The 16,600-nt window shown below is 37.8% G+C and overlaps 1 protein-coding gene across 2 annotated transcripts in view; it reads left to right on the top strand.

The window, feature by feature from the left end:
- Nucleotides 1–16,600, top strand: part of LOC110046028 (DNA-dependent protein kinase catalytic subunit-like) — a 290,155-nt gene that overhangs the window by 138,689 nt on the left and 134,866 nt on the right. For both annotated transcript variants that reach the window (XM_089289604.1, XM_089289605.1), the window contains 2 exons: nt 2,628–2,711; nt 5,328–5,403. In XM_089289604.1, coding sequence (XP_089145730.1) covers nt 2,628–2,711; nt 5,328–5,403 — 160 coding nt within the window. The remainder of the gene's footprint in view (nt 1–2,627; nt 2,712–5,327; nt 5,404–16,600) is intronic.

Raw genomic sequence — 16,600 nt, 5'->3', positions numbered from 1 at the left:
AACCTAGGTGAACAAGGCCGTGAAGACCCAATAAACCTCCCCTTTGATGACTTGGGACACAGTTTTCTCTTAGGAGCACTTAGCACAGAACACCCCAAAAGCAAAATCACCATGGAACAAATAAGCAGATCTAAGGTTATGACAAAGATCCAGCTCACAGCAAAACCATTTCATAGATGTGATATGACCATAGTCTGAAAGGTCAACACCAGTGCAGAGGTCAATGTAATATTACAAGGAGACTACAAGAATATCTTCACCAACCCAACAGCACCATGCCTTGGCCCGACACAACTTCCAATTCTTTCAGCCTATGGGTGCCACTAGATTAAAACTCTGGGCAGTTGCCAACTCCATGCACACCACAATTGCAACGTCAAGAAGGCAACCTTCACTGTGACAGATGCTTCAAGCCCAGTAATACTTGATCGTAAGATGTGTGAAGAACTGGAGTAAAACTGCAGGAAACCATGGAAGAGTTAGCAAAGGATAACACTGGCCCTGGTCAAGATACCCTGAGAGATACTATTTACATGTATGAGGGTTGGCCAACAGTAGAAGTGAATACCCCCTACTATGTGACTTTTGGAACTCAGAGAAGATCTTACAGTTGAATATGGAATTGTACTCAAGCATGATTGCATCGTGGTCCTGCCCACCCTAAGACTGGACATCCTGAAAACCATCCACCAGGGCCACCTTGGGGCCAGGGGAATGCCTTCTCAGAGTCTGATCCTCTGTTCTTTTTTTCTAGGAATCACAAATCACATCTTGTGCTTGTATAGCTAAGTGCATGACCACTTTAAATAAGATGTACAGTTTTACATTACCCTATTTGTCAGTCAATGTGAAGCTTTCCAGAAACAACAGAAGAGAACCCAAAAGGAACCATTGCTACAACCAGAGCTACCATGTAGATCATGGGAAAGACTGAGCTCTCACTTATTTGAATACATAGGTCAACATTATCTGTTGCTATCTGACCATTATAGCACGTTCCCATCATTAGGAAGCTAACTGGCACCAGTTTCTTTGCCATAATAAATCACATGAAAAACATTATTGCCGAACATAGAATCCCCTTCCAACTCCTAACAGACAATGGACCACAGTACATTTGTCAAGGGTTTCACTAGTTCACGGAGTCATACAGTATGGTATCGAACATACCACAAGCTCCCCACTATATCCCCAGTCGAATGGATTTGAAGAGCCCATGGTGCAAACTGTAGAAAATGCACTAGACAAGTGCGACGAGGAAGGAGAAGATCCATACCTTGGAATACTGTTGGACAGAACAACACTGGTTGACCAACAATTAGAGTCACCCGCAGAGTTTACTCAACAACAGAAAGTTCTGAACCACCTTACCAACTGCACAAAGAGCACTCCTCACTGGTGTTGCCAGAAATAAAGTCAAAGAGTGCCTTTATCAGCAACAGAAACAACAGGCAGAGTACTACAACTGGTCTGCAGGACCACCACTACCACTGCTACATGACATGGGGGTCAACATGTCTGTCTGACTCTAGCATCTGTATGATCCATGTAACAAGACATGGCAGCCAGGAACAGTCCAGCTACAGACTGGGGGCTGGGTACCTTTGCACAAGAACTCAACTTAAACCTAATACCGTATTGAGCGACCATTCAAGTACACAAGGGCTTCCAGTGACCACCCTACACCTAGTGGCCAAGAGAAGGGACAATGTGGACAACCAGTGGAACTGACTGAAGATGTGGCTGTCACAATGTGCTTGCCAATGCATGTTGTGAGACCCCCAGAGCCCACAACGACGGTTGTAACACCAAACATTAAACCTAGTATGTAAACATTCATTGCGAACAGTGTAACTTAATTTGTTATGCCACAAGGCATTCTTGTTTGGTGTTGTTATGCCATCTGCCTTATTGGATTTGCCAGTTGAATTTACCTACCAGTTGATAAATGTAAAGCACATTGAGCCTACTCTAGGGCATCCTGTATAGTTGCAGACATATTACACACCACTAGGAAGTTAGGAATGATTAAAGGGCTTGTCACAAGTAAGGATGGTGAAGGACAAGCAGCTGCAGTCCAAACAGCAACAGTAAAGTTGCTGAACCGAGTATTAAACTTTCTTTTTCTTTTTTAAGAATTCTCTACATTAAGCAATAAATCAGCCAAACCCAAGGCAACTGTTGTGGATGACCCAAACAGGCAGAAAAGAGGACAAGAACTTGTTAAAAGATGCTAAATTCACAGAGTGACGATGAAAGAAAGAAAAACACTGAACATTACATGTGGCTCTTTGTGGCTCTTTGTTTGACTTGCTGTTAAATAGACTTCAGAGATGTGACAAACACTATACGCATGAAATGTTTAAGCCAGACAGAAAGTGTAAATACAATTGTGGTACAACTAAAGTAAAATACATAATGTAAATGAAATTTTTAATGAAATTTACTGAGATTCCTGCATCCAATGCTGTTTTCAGCAGCATGAAAAATTAACTTAGAGTGCCTCAAAATGGTGCTATTCCCGGGATTGATCTAGTAAAGGTATACAGTTGCTATGGCATTTGTAAATAATGCTAGCCTCTCCAGCTTTCAGCTTGTTTAATTATATTCAACTTGTTGATTTCAAGGTGTGTTCTTCCAACATACTCTGTGACATTATTTGAGCAGTGGATATACATATTTGGCAGAGACATAATTGTCATGTCTACAAGGTGGGTTAAGCTCCAGCATTCTTTTAAAACTGTAGTTATGCCAAATCTTTAGATGTGCTGTGTACTTTTTATAAAAAGCTGACTTTTGTCTTTATTTGTCTGCAAGATTGAAGATGCAGAATGAATAATTTATTTAGTTTTGCATTCATGCTTATGTTGTTGAATGGATATTGTACTTTGATGTGTTTGGTGGTAATTAGAAAACAGAATGTGAATTTGGCCAGCTACTCTTTGTTGGTTCTGCAAGTTGTTATAAAATACCAACTTATGATCATCAGTAAAGAAAACATCAGACCATTATACCTGACTGCCTGTCCCCTCACCTGCATACCTTCTTTCTTTATTGACTTCTTTCAAAGAGGCTTTCAGATGTTAAAATAAATAAATAAAAAAATAAATAAACGAATGAATAAACAAACAAACCAATGAGAAAACAAAGAGACAAATAATTACACAGAGAAGACATACAGTATTGGGCAAAAGTAATCCAACTGAAGTTCGCTGAATTTTGAGCATTCTACCAAGATGTAGTCAATATTTTGTTGTGGGATTACAGGTATGCAATACATTGCATAATCCCATATAGCCGGCAACTTTCTTGAATGTTTGATTCACGTCACATGACGTCACGTAACAGAGCTTTGGGAGCATGAATATTCTGACAGGTAGACCGGGTACTGGTAATTTTGAGTGATTGTTTTTGAGAGAAGGCAGCCATTGCCATAGGGAACCCACACGCTTATTTGTGAGTTGCATAATTTTATGCTCATATTATGTTATCTAAAAACAGCAATAAAAGAGTAGAATAAACTTGCCTGTTGTCTTCCTGTTAGTTTTCATTCTGCGCCACGATTGTGTGATGCAATATACTAATGTCTTTCCGTTGATCTCCGTTTAAAATGTGGTTGTCGTGGCATCGCTTTGATCATTACTACAATATCGCTGCCTTTATGTGGCTATCATGTTTCACCATTGTCTGTCGCACGGTTCTCGTGTTTCGTGTCTCACATTTCACCGTTGCTTATTAATTCGTGTTTTGTGTATCGCATTTCACCGTTGCTTATTAATTTATTCACAGTTTGAATGTAACTGAACCGCGTGACATCACCCAGACAATGGTGAAATGCGATAGCCACATAAGGGCAGGCATACTGTAGTAACAATCGATTGAGAGCAACGTCGCAACAACCATATTTTAAACAGAGATCAACGGAAAGTACACTAGTTGTAACACTTACATGTTAATTTCATCAGCCCACCATTGTTTATATAATGCTGTGAATAATTTAAGTGAAAAGAGTTCATGGTACACTGTAACTGTATTTTTTGTTTCATATAGTACAGGTCTAACTGAACTGTTGCTAGTTACCATTTGGGACTGCAGAAAAAGAAATTGAAGGCTAAATTATACTGATGAAACACGGCAAATGCATTTGTAGAACAAGACAAATACAAAGTTAAGGTTATAGAATACACGTTCATCTTTCGTGACAGTGAATAGTTTTATTTTGAGCACCATTCTCGAATAGTTCAACAAACCGTTCAGTGCAATTTGTAGATTGTTTACATTCAAAAAAACCATTTTCACAATTAATAACATTTCAAATAAACCAAAACTCAAAGAAAAAAATTTTCTAGCAAGTCTGAATTGCAATGAAACAGTCAATAGATAAAGTAGTCACTAGTGCCCTGGAAAGGCCCTGTTGCATGACAACCTCATGGGTTGTTGAGAATGCACAATGAAGCTAGATATTAAAATAGCCAGTGGCCTTCTGTACAACAAAGAGACTACTTCATACATGTAAGTAACTAAGCTGGCTAATAAGTGTTGCAAGTTACCTGTGACTGGTTATCTAATGATATTAAGTTGACAATTTTAATACAAAACCAATACACACACAAAACCAACTGGTTCCTATTTATTTCTAGCTATTTCTAGTGTGAGCTGTAAAAGTTTCGCACTTAGATTTCTTGATCACAGCATCTTGTGCTCGCATTTTTGAATCACAGCATCTCAGGCTCAGAAAATAATGGTCGGAAAATGATGGTCAACTCTCAGATTTTAGATGAGGGTCTTGGCAGTTTGATGGGTCTCGGATTTTACCATTCTATACCCCTATTCTAAGCCATCAAAGGCTTTTTGAAAATCAAGAAATGCTAAATATATATTTCCTCAATATTTTGTTCAGCAGTGAAGCTTAATACGGTACATCAGATATTTGCCTAATGTTGTATGCTAAAATTTATGTACCCAGTATGCCCTTTGGTAATGATTTAGGGAGAACCTTTTTCATCCTTTTGCAAGAGCTTTTGTTGTGATCTTATAGTCCACATTAAAAGGTTAGAAATGGAATTCCAAACACTCCTAGATTGTGCCTCTTTACACTCAAACAAAATAGCATAAATGGTGACTAACATGTGCTATTAATGTGCAATAATTTTGTCCTACATGTATTTGCAGTTTTGTTGGTCTGGAACAATACATTTCTTTACCTTGCATCCTTTCACTCATGTACATCCCAGAATAAATCAAAATCAACAGCAATATACCTGTACACATCAATTTCTGATAAGTAGTAGTTTTGTATAATGGAAGTCTGCATTGTTGCTTTGTAGGTTTCCAGTTGTCAGTGGATTCTATAAATTGTTGGAAGTTTGCATGAAAATCTGCGACAAGCTGTTTTTCTTCAAGGTAATAGTGGTTCCTCATATTTTTCAATATCATGGACACTTATTCCACTTTGCTTTACATTGCGTTTGTGGTCAAAGTGTGTAGCTTAATGCGTATTTAATTGCACATGAAGCTTTTGATAATTGTAGGGATAAAAATACACATGGGATCACATGAGAATTCAAAATTTGTGAATGTAAATTTTTTGACTCATGTAGATATTAATGCCATGCATGACCTCACATGGGAAATCGTATGCTAATGTTTGCCATTAAATGGGCAAAACTTATAGCAATCAAATGGGTAGTTACTGCTTTTGCAGAACATTCCAATGGTTTGGTAACTGCATATGACAGGTAAGCCTTCTTAAGGTGGCTCAAAACAGTTTCAAACACTTTCCAAGACTTAGATTTTGATGGGTCATATAACCACTCTTTATCAACTGATGCAGCAAAAACTGCCCAGTCACTGGTGAACACGTTGCTATCAATGATTAAGCAGTTTTTTTGATACGATGATTGTAGCATCAAGCAAATAAAGAGTGGTTATAACGACCCATCAAAATTTAAGTGCTGGAAAATGTTTTGAGCCACCGTAATGATTTGGTCAATGATTTTTGGTTGGCCGAATTCGTCAATAATTTATGAAAAACTCTTAACACAGATCAAGCTGTTAAAATCACTAAATGCCTTTTGTTTGAACATTTAACATTGAACATTTTTGAACATTTGCGGCCTTATGTACAACAGAATGCGAAGAAGATAGGTGAGGAGGTTTGAACATTTAAGAGCAGCTTTTTCTATATCTGAATATCAACTAGTCCTGGAAGTAGTAATGGAATTTCTTCAAAGTCGTGCAGACTGAAGCCCTATGGGCACTGGTTACAAAAATATCTGGCCAAACGAGGGTCCCTAGCACTTTTTGTGGGTCACAATAATTATCTTTACAGCCCTCCAAAAAATTTCTTCAGCCATTTATCAAAAAATGTGCCATGTCTATCACCCATTGTCATTGTATCAGCCTAACAATATACCTATTCACTTGAATACACAACACAAGTTTCTTCAAGCAAGAAATCAATTCAAAATGGCAGATGCTTATGCAAGTGTCCTGGATGTGCAATTGTCACCAGTCTCTCCAACTCTGCCAAACTCAAGTGGCAACCATGATTTTCTGAAATTTGCGAACGCAATTTGCTCAACTTTTTCTTCGTTTCTCAAACAACAGAACGTAACTGACTTGTCAAGGCTAATGCAGTAAGTTCTCCCTGTGGGCTCTTGCATCCTGGGATGCATAAAAGTTTTGAAAATGCATTTTTGAGTATTTTTTTGCATAAAAATGCACAATTTCTGCTTTAATGCGATCCCTGCCTGACTCTCTCTGGAGTCTGCCATTGGTTGGAGTGTCCAATGACTATTGTTAGAGTGACAATATGGTCAACGCAAGACTTATCTTTCCTGAACCCTGCTGATTACATTGCAGTTGTTTGTCCAACCTTTCAAGGGTGATGCAGCAGAATTCCTTGTTGGGAATAGAAAGGAGCATGATTCCACCCCAGATATTACAAAATCCTAGATCCCCCTTTTTGGATGTAACATTCCTGTTGTGGTGTAAGGGTTAAACTTAAGACCAAGTTTACCAGAGGACCAGGCAGGGGTGATACAAGCCATCTCCCCTTTTTGGATGAAACTTTGCCAGATTGAAGGTACTACCCAACAACTCTAAAAGACAAAGTGGGCCAGTTTTGTGATTTTCCCTTAGGAGTTAGACCACCCCCCCCCCCCTGTTTTTTTCCCCAAAATCCCCAAAAATGTCACTAAAATAAGCATCAAATTTAAACATCTCTCCTGCTTACAGAATAAATTGAATTTTATTGGTATTTCACACAAATAAAGATTGGACCTATCTTTGTTCACACCAGGAATTTCAAGTCATTTGAAGTGACAGGTGCCAATCAAGGAATGTCATTTCCTACCCATGTCATGCAACATTTAGCTATAAGGCAAATTAGCTCAAATTCTGACTCAAATATTGCTTAAGTCCAACTTTCTAAATCAAAACTAATTTCATCACAGTTTAGAGTCACCCTTGGCCTAATGAAATCAAGAATAAAAATTTTGGCATGTGTTTTTTTTGGTAACAAAAGTTGGTCAAACAACATGACAAGAGGTTAGTTTTTAACAAAGAGACAAGGGTGAAACCTAAAAATATTAGATATTATACGATCAGTTCATCAAAGTTTTTCTATGTTAATGTCATTAACAAAGTCTGAATATTATTTAGGGCAGTGGAAGCTCAATGAATGCAAAACTCTTTGCAATACCTCTTAACCCTCAGATGTAAAACGGGGGGTGGGGGTTGGATGACATCCCCCAATAAGGTATTTTCAAAATTTTGAAGATGGTTTACTCTAAGGGGCTGAAACTTTCAGTAGCTGTTCATTCATCCTTCACGAATATTTTGATATGTCAATTGTGTGTCCATCATTTTTTGTTTGCATAGCAACCACTAGTTTCATGTAGGTTGGGCCAAAACTCAACTTTTTTGACCTAATTCTGTATTTTTTCCCAGTTTTCTTCATCAAATTCCAGACATTCACCAATATGTACATTTCATAAGCATTTTGGCTTGATTTTGTATCAATTTCCGTTATTTCTTGACTTTTTAAGAAATAAGTAAAATCCAAGATGGTGGATCCAAGATGACGTGTCAAATGACGTCATTTGGCATCATATGACATCACAACCAACAAATATGGTATCATTTTGTAGAACAAGCTCAGGGCTATCTAATCAATGTAAATTTATTTCACTGTGCCTAAACAGAGCGCAAACTCAGGAGGGTTCCATCCATTTCCCTGTTCTACCACGGTGGGGGTGCTAGTTAGCTTGTACATTTTTGGGTTAAAATAACAGTGCAAAACACCTCAATTCTATTTGTACAATTTAAATATGGGAATAAAGGGCCATGATATTTGAATTCTAAAACATTGACTAGTTAGATGAGAGTTTTTCTGGGCAAATCTCACTTTTTAGATCACCTTTGAAACCCTGCTCAATCATCACGGGCAGGTCACATGCTTGATGTTGCAATTAATTGTTGTCAACTCTTACGTTACACTCAGCATACAAACTCATCAATCCTGAGAAGTATTCTTTGCTGACATTATTGTTTGCTCTCATATATTAACTCTTGAGCTCACCCAGTGAATATTCATTTCATGCGAATCGAGTTAATAAACATCTATGATTTTTTTTACTTTGCTGCATCAGGCAGGCAAGTAAATCTTAATTGATATAAAGATAAACATTGTGCATATAATTTTGAAAGCATGGGAACAAGAACCAAAGACCTTGATCAGCAGCAAATAATATCACCAAGTGATAATTAATAGTTTGTTGTTGTTATTATCATTATTTATCATATTTATTTATATTTATTGTTGTTATTTACTATTTATTACCACTGCGCAAGGGATTTGAATCTCTATTTATAGATGTGCACACTTCAATGATAAGAATGGCTTCGATGTTTAGCTCAATTGTAACTTTTTGGAAAGAAAAGCTCGACAATACCAGATGTTACCTTTGTTCTCATCTCATCCACTCACTTGCCAGCCTTAGAGAGTGCAGAGGCATTAAGATCGTCAGATATGATTTCAGTGATCCACAGGCTGGAAAGGACCTCTGTGACAGAAGAATTGCCACAGTGCAGAGCCATGTGTGTTGTAACATAAATGAAGGCCAGGACATTAAAAGTACTAGTGATATCCAATGGTGGGTTGAAGGGTGTCATGCATCAATAATATTGTTAAGACTCAAGAGTCAGGCCAGACCATGAAGCACACAATGTCTGGGATCCTGTGTCTAAATTTTTTTAGCTTCAAGTCCGAAGGTTTGAAAGTGTAGAAGGCTTATGATATGGGCCCTGGTAGACGTTCACACCTGCACATGAGGAATGGATATGGAAGACCTCAAGGGCCTATGTACAGACTTATGTATAGAGCAGCCCTTAAATGTACTGCAAGAGAGACTGCTACTTTTACAGCGAAGAGTTTGACGTGTCAGCTCCAACAGCCTCAGTCTAGGCATAGTTAATAGAAGGGGATTATTATGAAACTCAACAAAGTTCTTTGTTGTATGTTTTTGTTCTCTTTTTTGGTCTTGACCGTGCACAAAACACAATTGTTGTGTACTACTGACTGAGTAACTGCCCAATAGAAACATTTTGGTTACGTAATTCATGCAGAGTGTATGGGCGCAAAAACAGATTTTGCACAGTTGTGGACCTCCCAACACAAATCTTGGCATCTTTGTTTGCTCCTTTGATGTTTGCCGGGCTTCACAAGCATTCCTATCTATTAACTATGGTCTAGGACCTCGCAATCTATTGAAGGAGAGTCCCAAGTTGTCAAAGCTACGAGAGTGTATTCCTCCTACCCTGAAGAGGGATTCACAAAAGCATACCAATCTTTTGCAGTCTGCAGAGATGCATGGATGCGGGTAAACACCTAAAGAAGTTGGAGAGAAAGGGCATAGACAGCATCAAGATAAAATGGGTTGAAATCCGAAACGTCCTTTAGTGATCATGATCCACATGAGAAATCTCAAAGGAATGGGTCTGAAAACATCACGAAGAGGAACCCGCTTTCCTGAGAAAGTGAACACATATCTGAAAAGAACATTCTTGGAAGGTGAGGGGACAGGATGAAACTGTAGTGAATGAGTGCAGTAAGATGAGACTGTGCAAGACAGTAGTGGTAGGAAAATGTCCAGCAAAGAAGAGTAGCTTGCTGAAGAGTAAATAGCCCAGTACTTCAGCATGTTGTCTGTAATGTACAGAAGTGGCCGACTAGCTATTCACCAGGCTGATCTGATTCCGTCTCAAGATGAAGCAGAAGAGATCTTGACCAGGCTTGCAGTGCGAACACAGTACTATACTTGCCAGCTACTTTACCATCCACCATGTAGAATATGTAATACAGTCTTGTGACCAGAAAAAAAAACAAATCAGTTATTTCACAGGGCTTTGGAGCTACAGATATACTCAGGAGGTTTCTCAGCAGAAAAGAAAACGATGGCCAAGAGCCAATCAAGCTTCTTGAGTGCCTAGAAAAATTTAAAAAGTTCAACCGGGACAAACCTTGCTAAACCTAAGGCACTGGTGCCATGTATGTTGTCATGTGTGCTCGCTTGGACCCTAGGTTTTAGATAATTTCAGCTACTAGATCTTCTTGAGGCTCAATTTTTCCTCAGAATTGCAATTTTTTTCACACATCTTATTACTCACAGACATGCGATTATTTACAATGTTTTGTGCTAAGATCTTTCAGGTATAACCTTTATCTGCGGTTAATTCAGTGTAGGAACTTTCAGAGGAAAAACGCATTTTCATAAAAGCTTGCTAAAGCTCAATCTTACAGTTCAAGTATGATATACAACTGCATGTGTTTAGCAAGATTTACTTGCATGCCTGATGCAGCAAAATGAAAGTTTCAAGGGTTTTTTGAACTCGGAATGAGAGCAAACAATAATTTCAGCAAAGAATACTTCTCGGGATTGATGTATGCCAAGTGTAAAGTAAGAGTTGACATTAATCAATTGCAAGATCAAGTATTTGACCTGTGATGATTGAGCAGGGTTTCAAGAGTAATCTAAAAAGCAAGATATGCTGAGAAAAACTCCCATCTAACGAGTCAATGTTTTAGAATTCAAACATCACAGCCGTTCATTCCCATATTTAGATTGTACGGATAGAATTAAGGCGTTTTGCACTGTTATTTAACCCTTGGGCATACAAGCTAACTCGTACCCCCACTATGGTGTAAAGGGGAAATGGAAGGAACCCCCTCTGGTTTTTGTTCTGTTAACGCGCGGCATACTAAACTTACATTGATTAGATAACCCTGAGCTTGTTTTACAAAATGATACCATATTCAATGGCTGTGATGTCATAATGTCAAATGACGTCATTTGACCTGCCATCGTGGATCCGCCATCTTGGATTTTACTTTTTTCTTAAAAAGTCAAAAAATAATGGAAATTGATTCAAAATCAAGCCAGAATGCATATGAAATGTACAAATTGGTGAATTTCTGGAATTTGATAAAGAAAACTGGAAAAAATACAGAATTATGTCAAAAAAGTTGATTTTTGGCCAGACCTACGTGAAACTAGTGGTTGCTATGAAAACATAAATAATGATGGACACACAATTGACATATCAAAATATCCGTGAAGGGTGAATGAACAGCTAAAATAAATGAAAGTTTCAGCCCCTTAGAGTAAATCGTCTTGAAAATTTTGAAAATACCTTATTGGGGGGATGACATCTATCCCTAACCCCCTCTTGTACGTCCGAGGGTTATGGGATATTGCAAAGAGTTTTGCATTCATTGAGCTTCCACTGCCCTAAATAATCAAAGACTTTGTTAATGACATTAACATAGAAATAACTTTGATAAACTGATTCTATAACATCTAATATTTTTAGATTTCGCCCTTGTCTCTTTGTTAAAACTAACCTCTTGTCATGTTGTTTGAACAACTTTTGTTACCAAAAAATAACACATGCCAAAAATTTTAGTCTTGATTATGTCAGGCCAAGGGTGACTCTAAACTGTGGTGAAATTAGTTTTGATTTAGAAAGTTGGACTATTTGAGTCAGAATTTGAGCTAATTTGCCTCATAGCTAAATGTTGCATGAGATGGGTAGGAAATGACATTCCTTGATTGGCACCTGTCACTTCAAATGACTTGAAATTCCTGGTGTGAACTTCAACAGCATTGAAGAACTCGTTCTTGTCTTTCCTGGCATTCTTCCTCACATCTTTATTCAATTTTTAATAGCTTTTTAGATCTCTTTGTGGTCCACTGTTTACACCCATTAGTCTAATCCTTAAGACATCTCCCCTTTGCGTGATCAAAGACCAGTTTTTAACTTGGAAAATATTATTTTCCAAGGTGTAGGTGTGTGTGGAGTGATTTCACTCCATTACTCTTTCACTCCTTTACTTTATCACTTCTTGTTAGACATTACATGGGGGGACTCCCATGTGAAAAGGTCGGGGATGCTTGGTGGAGAATTTAAATTAAAGCCCCAAAGGAGACCAATCTGAGTGTGGCTTGAGCTTTAAAAGATTCTTAAAAGATAGCACTTAGAAGGGAAGAGGCTCGATGACCAGCCTCTGTTCAGGAAAGGAGCCAGCGCTAGTAGACCAGATTCAAGAGATCTTTGGAAATCAAGCCTAAGATCAGAAATATGAGTGGTATTTTAAAATATGTTTTCTTCTAATGCACCCAAAAAGATACTTTGACAGCTAAAAATAATGGCATTTTGTCCTGAACACCCTAAGAAAGACGAATTAAAACTTTGAATTTTATACAGGACCCATGTTGATAGCAGTTTTTATAACTGAAATGGTCATCCTGCATAAACATGTTTATATAGATATTTATTTATTTATTATTACCCCTAACCGAGACGACCAGCATCTCTGATCTTTTCATATGGAAGTCCTCCTTGGGTTTCAAACATTCTTTTGACAGTCACTTGCACCATGTCAAGTTGGTTATATTTGAGAGGTAGAAGGAGAAACAATTTTTTGACTGTATGGAAAAGAATTGTGATTCTTTCTTAGTGATTTGATTGTAAGGGGAAGTCTTCATGTTTTTTTTCACAAACCTATGTGATACTAGCAGCAAGCATACTGTGAGTTCAAAAGCAATCAAGATCGAATGATTAAAAGTTCCAGACAATTTTTAAACACAAGAAATGGAAAGAGAAATATGGCCTTTTGGTGAATGGTTTCTTGACATAAACATGTGCGTTTAAAAAAAGAATGAAAAAGAAAAGAAGAAAGAAGTTTTGCTTCCTATCAGATTCGAACTTATATTCATTCCCGCTTTCGGGGCTAATTACTAACCCACTGTGCCACTTGTACAGTCCACTAGTTAGAGAGCGAAAATGTTAACAATATACACATGTATGCGCTGAAATGCTGCGTATTTTACACAGCAGGCTCAAGTAAGTTGCGAATCAAAGTCAATATAGTTAATATAGCCATGATTAATATTTTAAGAAACGAACTGGAAAATTGAGGAAAGACCAAATTGTATGTTTCACTTATAATTTTTCGGTACAGTAACTAAATCAATTTGGAGATGGCAAGATGATATGAACAAATTGGTTGATGAAAAGAAGAAAGAGACATAACACAGGACTGGGAGTTCTGCATGCAATGATATTGCCTTGGAAAGGTAAACAAGAAAGAAAAGAAAAAAGAAAACATTACAACACAGGGTATTCGTCTTTGGTCACCCAACCAAGTACTAATCCCTCTGAACAGGGCTTAACTTTGTTGATCAGAGGAAGTGTGGTGTTGTCCTTGTGGTATTGCCCGATTCCATGCTGAATACTGTAGTTTATTTCTAAGATCACAGATTTTGAAGCCCACACTCGAAACTGACCCCAGAACCTACGATCGTAAGTACCTAACATACTGAAGATCGGTTTTAGATCTCATCAAAGATATAAATTATGTGCAACTTTCTGTGGATGGAGTGTGGTCAAACTTTACCACACAGGGATAAAGATGGTCTACACCAAGATGAAGAAGCCATCAGAAAGGTAATGCAAGGGGAGGAAATCACTTGTACATTGTGAATATTGGTGGGGAAAATGAAGAACAAAAAAATAAAGAAAAGTGGAAAGAAAAGTTAAATGAGAACCTGAAATAAAGGTATTTTATTACTTGGTCCTGCATTCAGTAAGCAGTAGCTTTGGTTATCGGAGAAGAAACAGTGCTTTCCTTGTGGTAAGGAAAGTACTGTTCCTTCTCGGACAAGAATTTGTGGGGTCATGTTTCCTTCTGTATTCAATTACAGTTGCATTTTGCACTATTTTGTAACATTACCAGTGGGCTGTGACTTCATTTTGTGCCTCTCTATCTCAATATATGTGCATGAAGGGAACAGTTAGTTAGCTCGATAATGATATATGACTTAGCTTCGGATTAAAAACTCAGTTTGGTGGCGTCACAGTTTCCACTGTTTACAGACGATTCATTTTCCAAGTTGAGTGGCTCACAGCCACCTTTATTTGGACAGCCATTCCTTTCCATCACTTGCCCTTCCACCTACAGTAAGACCACATTGCATGATTCTTGCCAAGTCTTTATCAGTCCTGCCCAGTAATTGCCAAGGTGATTTTTCACAAATTCAAGGCCGGGCAGAGTACATGTTGTTTACTGTAGAGTTGAACATCTTCAATGTCTCATTGCACTTCAGAGTAAGGATGTTATGTCTAAGGTATGGTTTGGATAAAGAGTCATAGCTGGCCCTAATTTTCACCTTAAACATGCCCAGTAGTGATCAGAGGCAGTGCCTGCCCCTCCTTTTACAGCTCTCACATCCAGCAAAGGTGTAATCCAATTCCTGGCATTTGTCTTGATTTGAAGTTGTTTCATCGGAGAGGTCTATATAGCTTTTTGAACATCTCTGTGGGGAACAATGGGTCCCTCATTATGACTAACTCACTGAAAATACAAAATCTGTGAATGGCTTTCTGTTCTCACTCATGCAGCCCAATCCATGGTGCCTCAACACCCTCCTTGTCAGTGTTAATTGTAAGGACTTATGTTTAAGACACCCATAAGAATTTTGATGTCTTGTATAGGTATATGGTTTTAGACACCTTGGAGACGTCTGTAAAATTCTTTTTTTTGCTGTGCCACTGGTCTTGTGTTAATTAAAACTGAAATTCCCAGTTTTTGTCTTAACCAATGCAAGGATCATCTATTCCGAACAATCTACTGAGAAAAGTTAGGACAATATAGACATCATGTATGTTCCGAGAAGGACCCTCCGTATTACTTTAAAATGTTGTTAATGGGGATATTTGGATTTTGAAAGAAAGAGACTGGTGTTTCTTTTGAAGAACACTGCTCTCATATTTCTTGAGATAGTCTTCATTTAGTATTTCACTGTTTTGGTGGAACAATTGTGGCATCATCACTTTCCTCATTGGCATAATACAAAAATGTGATAAGATATTCCAAAAAAGGAAAAAGCCTTGCAAATAAGCAGCAATCAATTTTTTTTACTTCAGAGGCACTTTGAAGTAAGCATTTCTGTAATAAGGACATTAAAATGTTTCTGTACATCCTTAACTGTGCCTGCAATTAATTTCATAATTTCACCATGCCTTGCTTTGAAAATGCACTTAGCGAAGCATTGTAACCAAGTAAAGGGAAGGTTTCAAATGAATTGTTAGTTCTGCTTGCAGTTTATGATTCTGGTAAATGTGGTTGATGACCTGTGCCATCTTTTCAGTGTATGAATTATCTCCAGTAAATTCTTATCGTACATGTAGTGTTCATTGACAGAGAGACGCTCTCTACCAATAGTCCCTGTCTGAGGAACTTACCCGGATGGATAGCAATACTCATCCGTAAAAATTTTTCTGTAAACAAGCTGGCTTATAGAAAAAAGGTTGAAAGATGCAATTTGTTGTAATGAGTACATTTTGATCTAGATAATAAAGTGATTCAATATGAGTTTTGAACTGAAGGATGGAAGAAAATTCAGCAGTGAATAATAAAGACAATAGGGTGTTCATATCTCCACACTATCGGTCTGATAGTTGGCCCTTAGAAATTTGATGTTCTTCAAACTAGCGAAATTATTTGTTTTGAGAACATCAAATTTCTGTGGAGCAACTATCAGCCGATAGTTTCACAACAGAGACACTCTATGGACTTACGGACATATATGGACAAATAATTAATCAGTCTAGGAGGTTTAACAATATCCAATGTTTTCAACCATACAAATCCTACCATCTTGCAGCTAAACAGGCCCGTTCAAATGTGGTTGCTAAATGATTGCTGAGGCTATTACTTTTTAGTATCACCCAACTTGTGGACTAATGCAAATCATGCATTTTGATTGGCTACGCTACTAGGGGACTATTAGTAATAGTCATTGAGTAGCGAAATTGGCGCCATCGAGCCTGACACTTTCTTTCGTTTTATTCCCAAATAAATATTTCTTCAACTTGCATTTGCTAACTTTATTATTACCTTTTCTGTCCAACTAGTTGGGTGATACTAAAACAATTAGACCCATAGCCCTTGCGGGCTACGGGTCTAAGACAATATCTGGCAGAGAAAGTGCTGTTTTAGACATTTATTTGCATTATTGTGAGACTAACAGACCAA

This window comes from Orbicella faveolata, unplaced genomic scaffold (genome assembly GCF_042242905.1).
Source record: "Orbicella faveolata isolate gen_17 unplaced genomic scaffold, um_ofav_v1 contig_2, whole genome shotgun sequence".
Lineage (NCBI taxonomy): Eukaryota > Metazoa > Cnidaria > Anthozoa > Scleractinia > Merulinidae > Orbicella > Orbicella faveolata.
The sequence above is the reverse complement of the archived record's forward strand: the minus strand, read 5'-3'. Positions and strand labels throughout refer to the sequence as shown.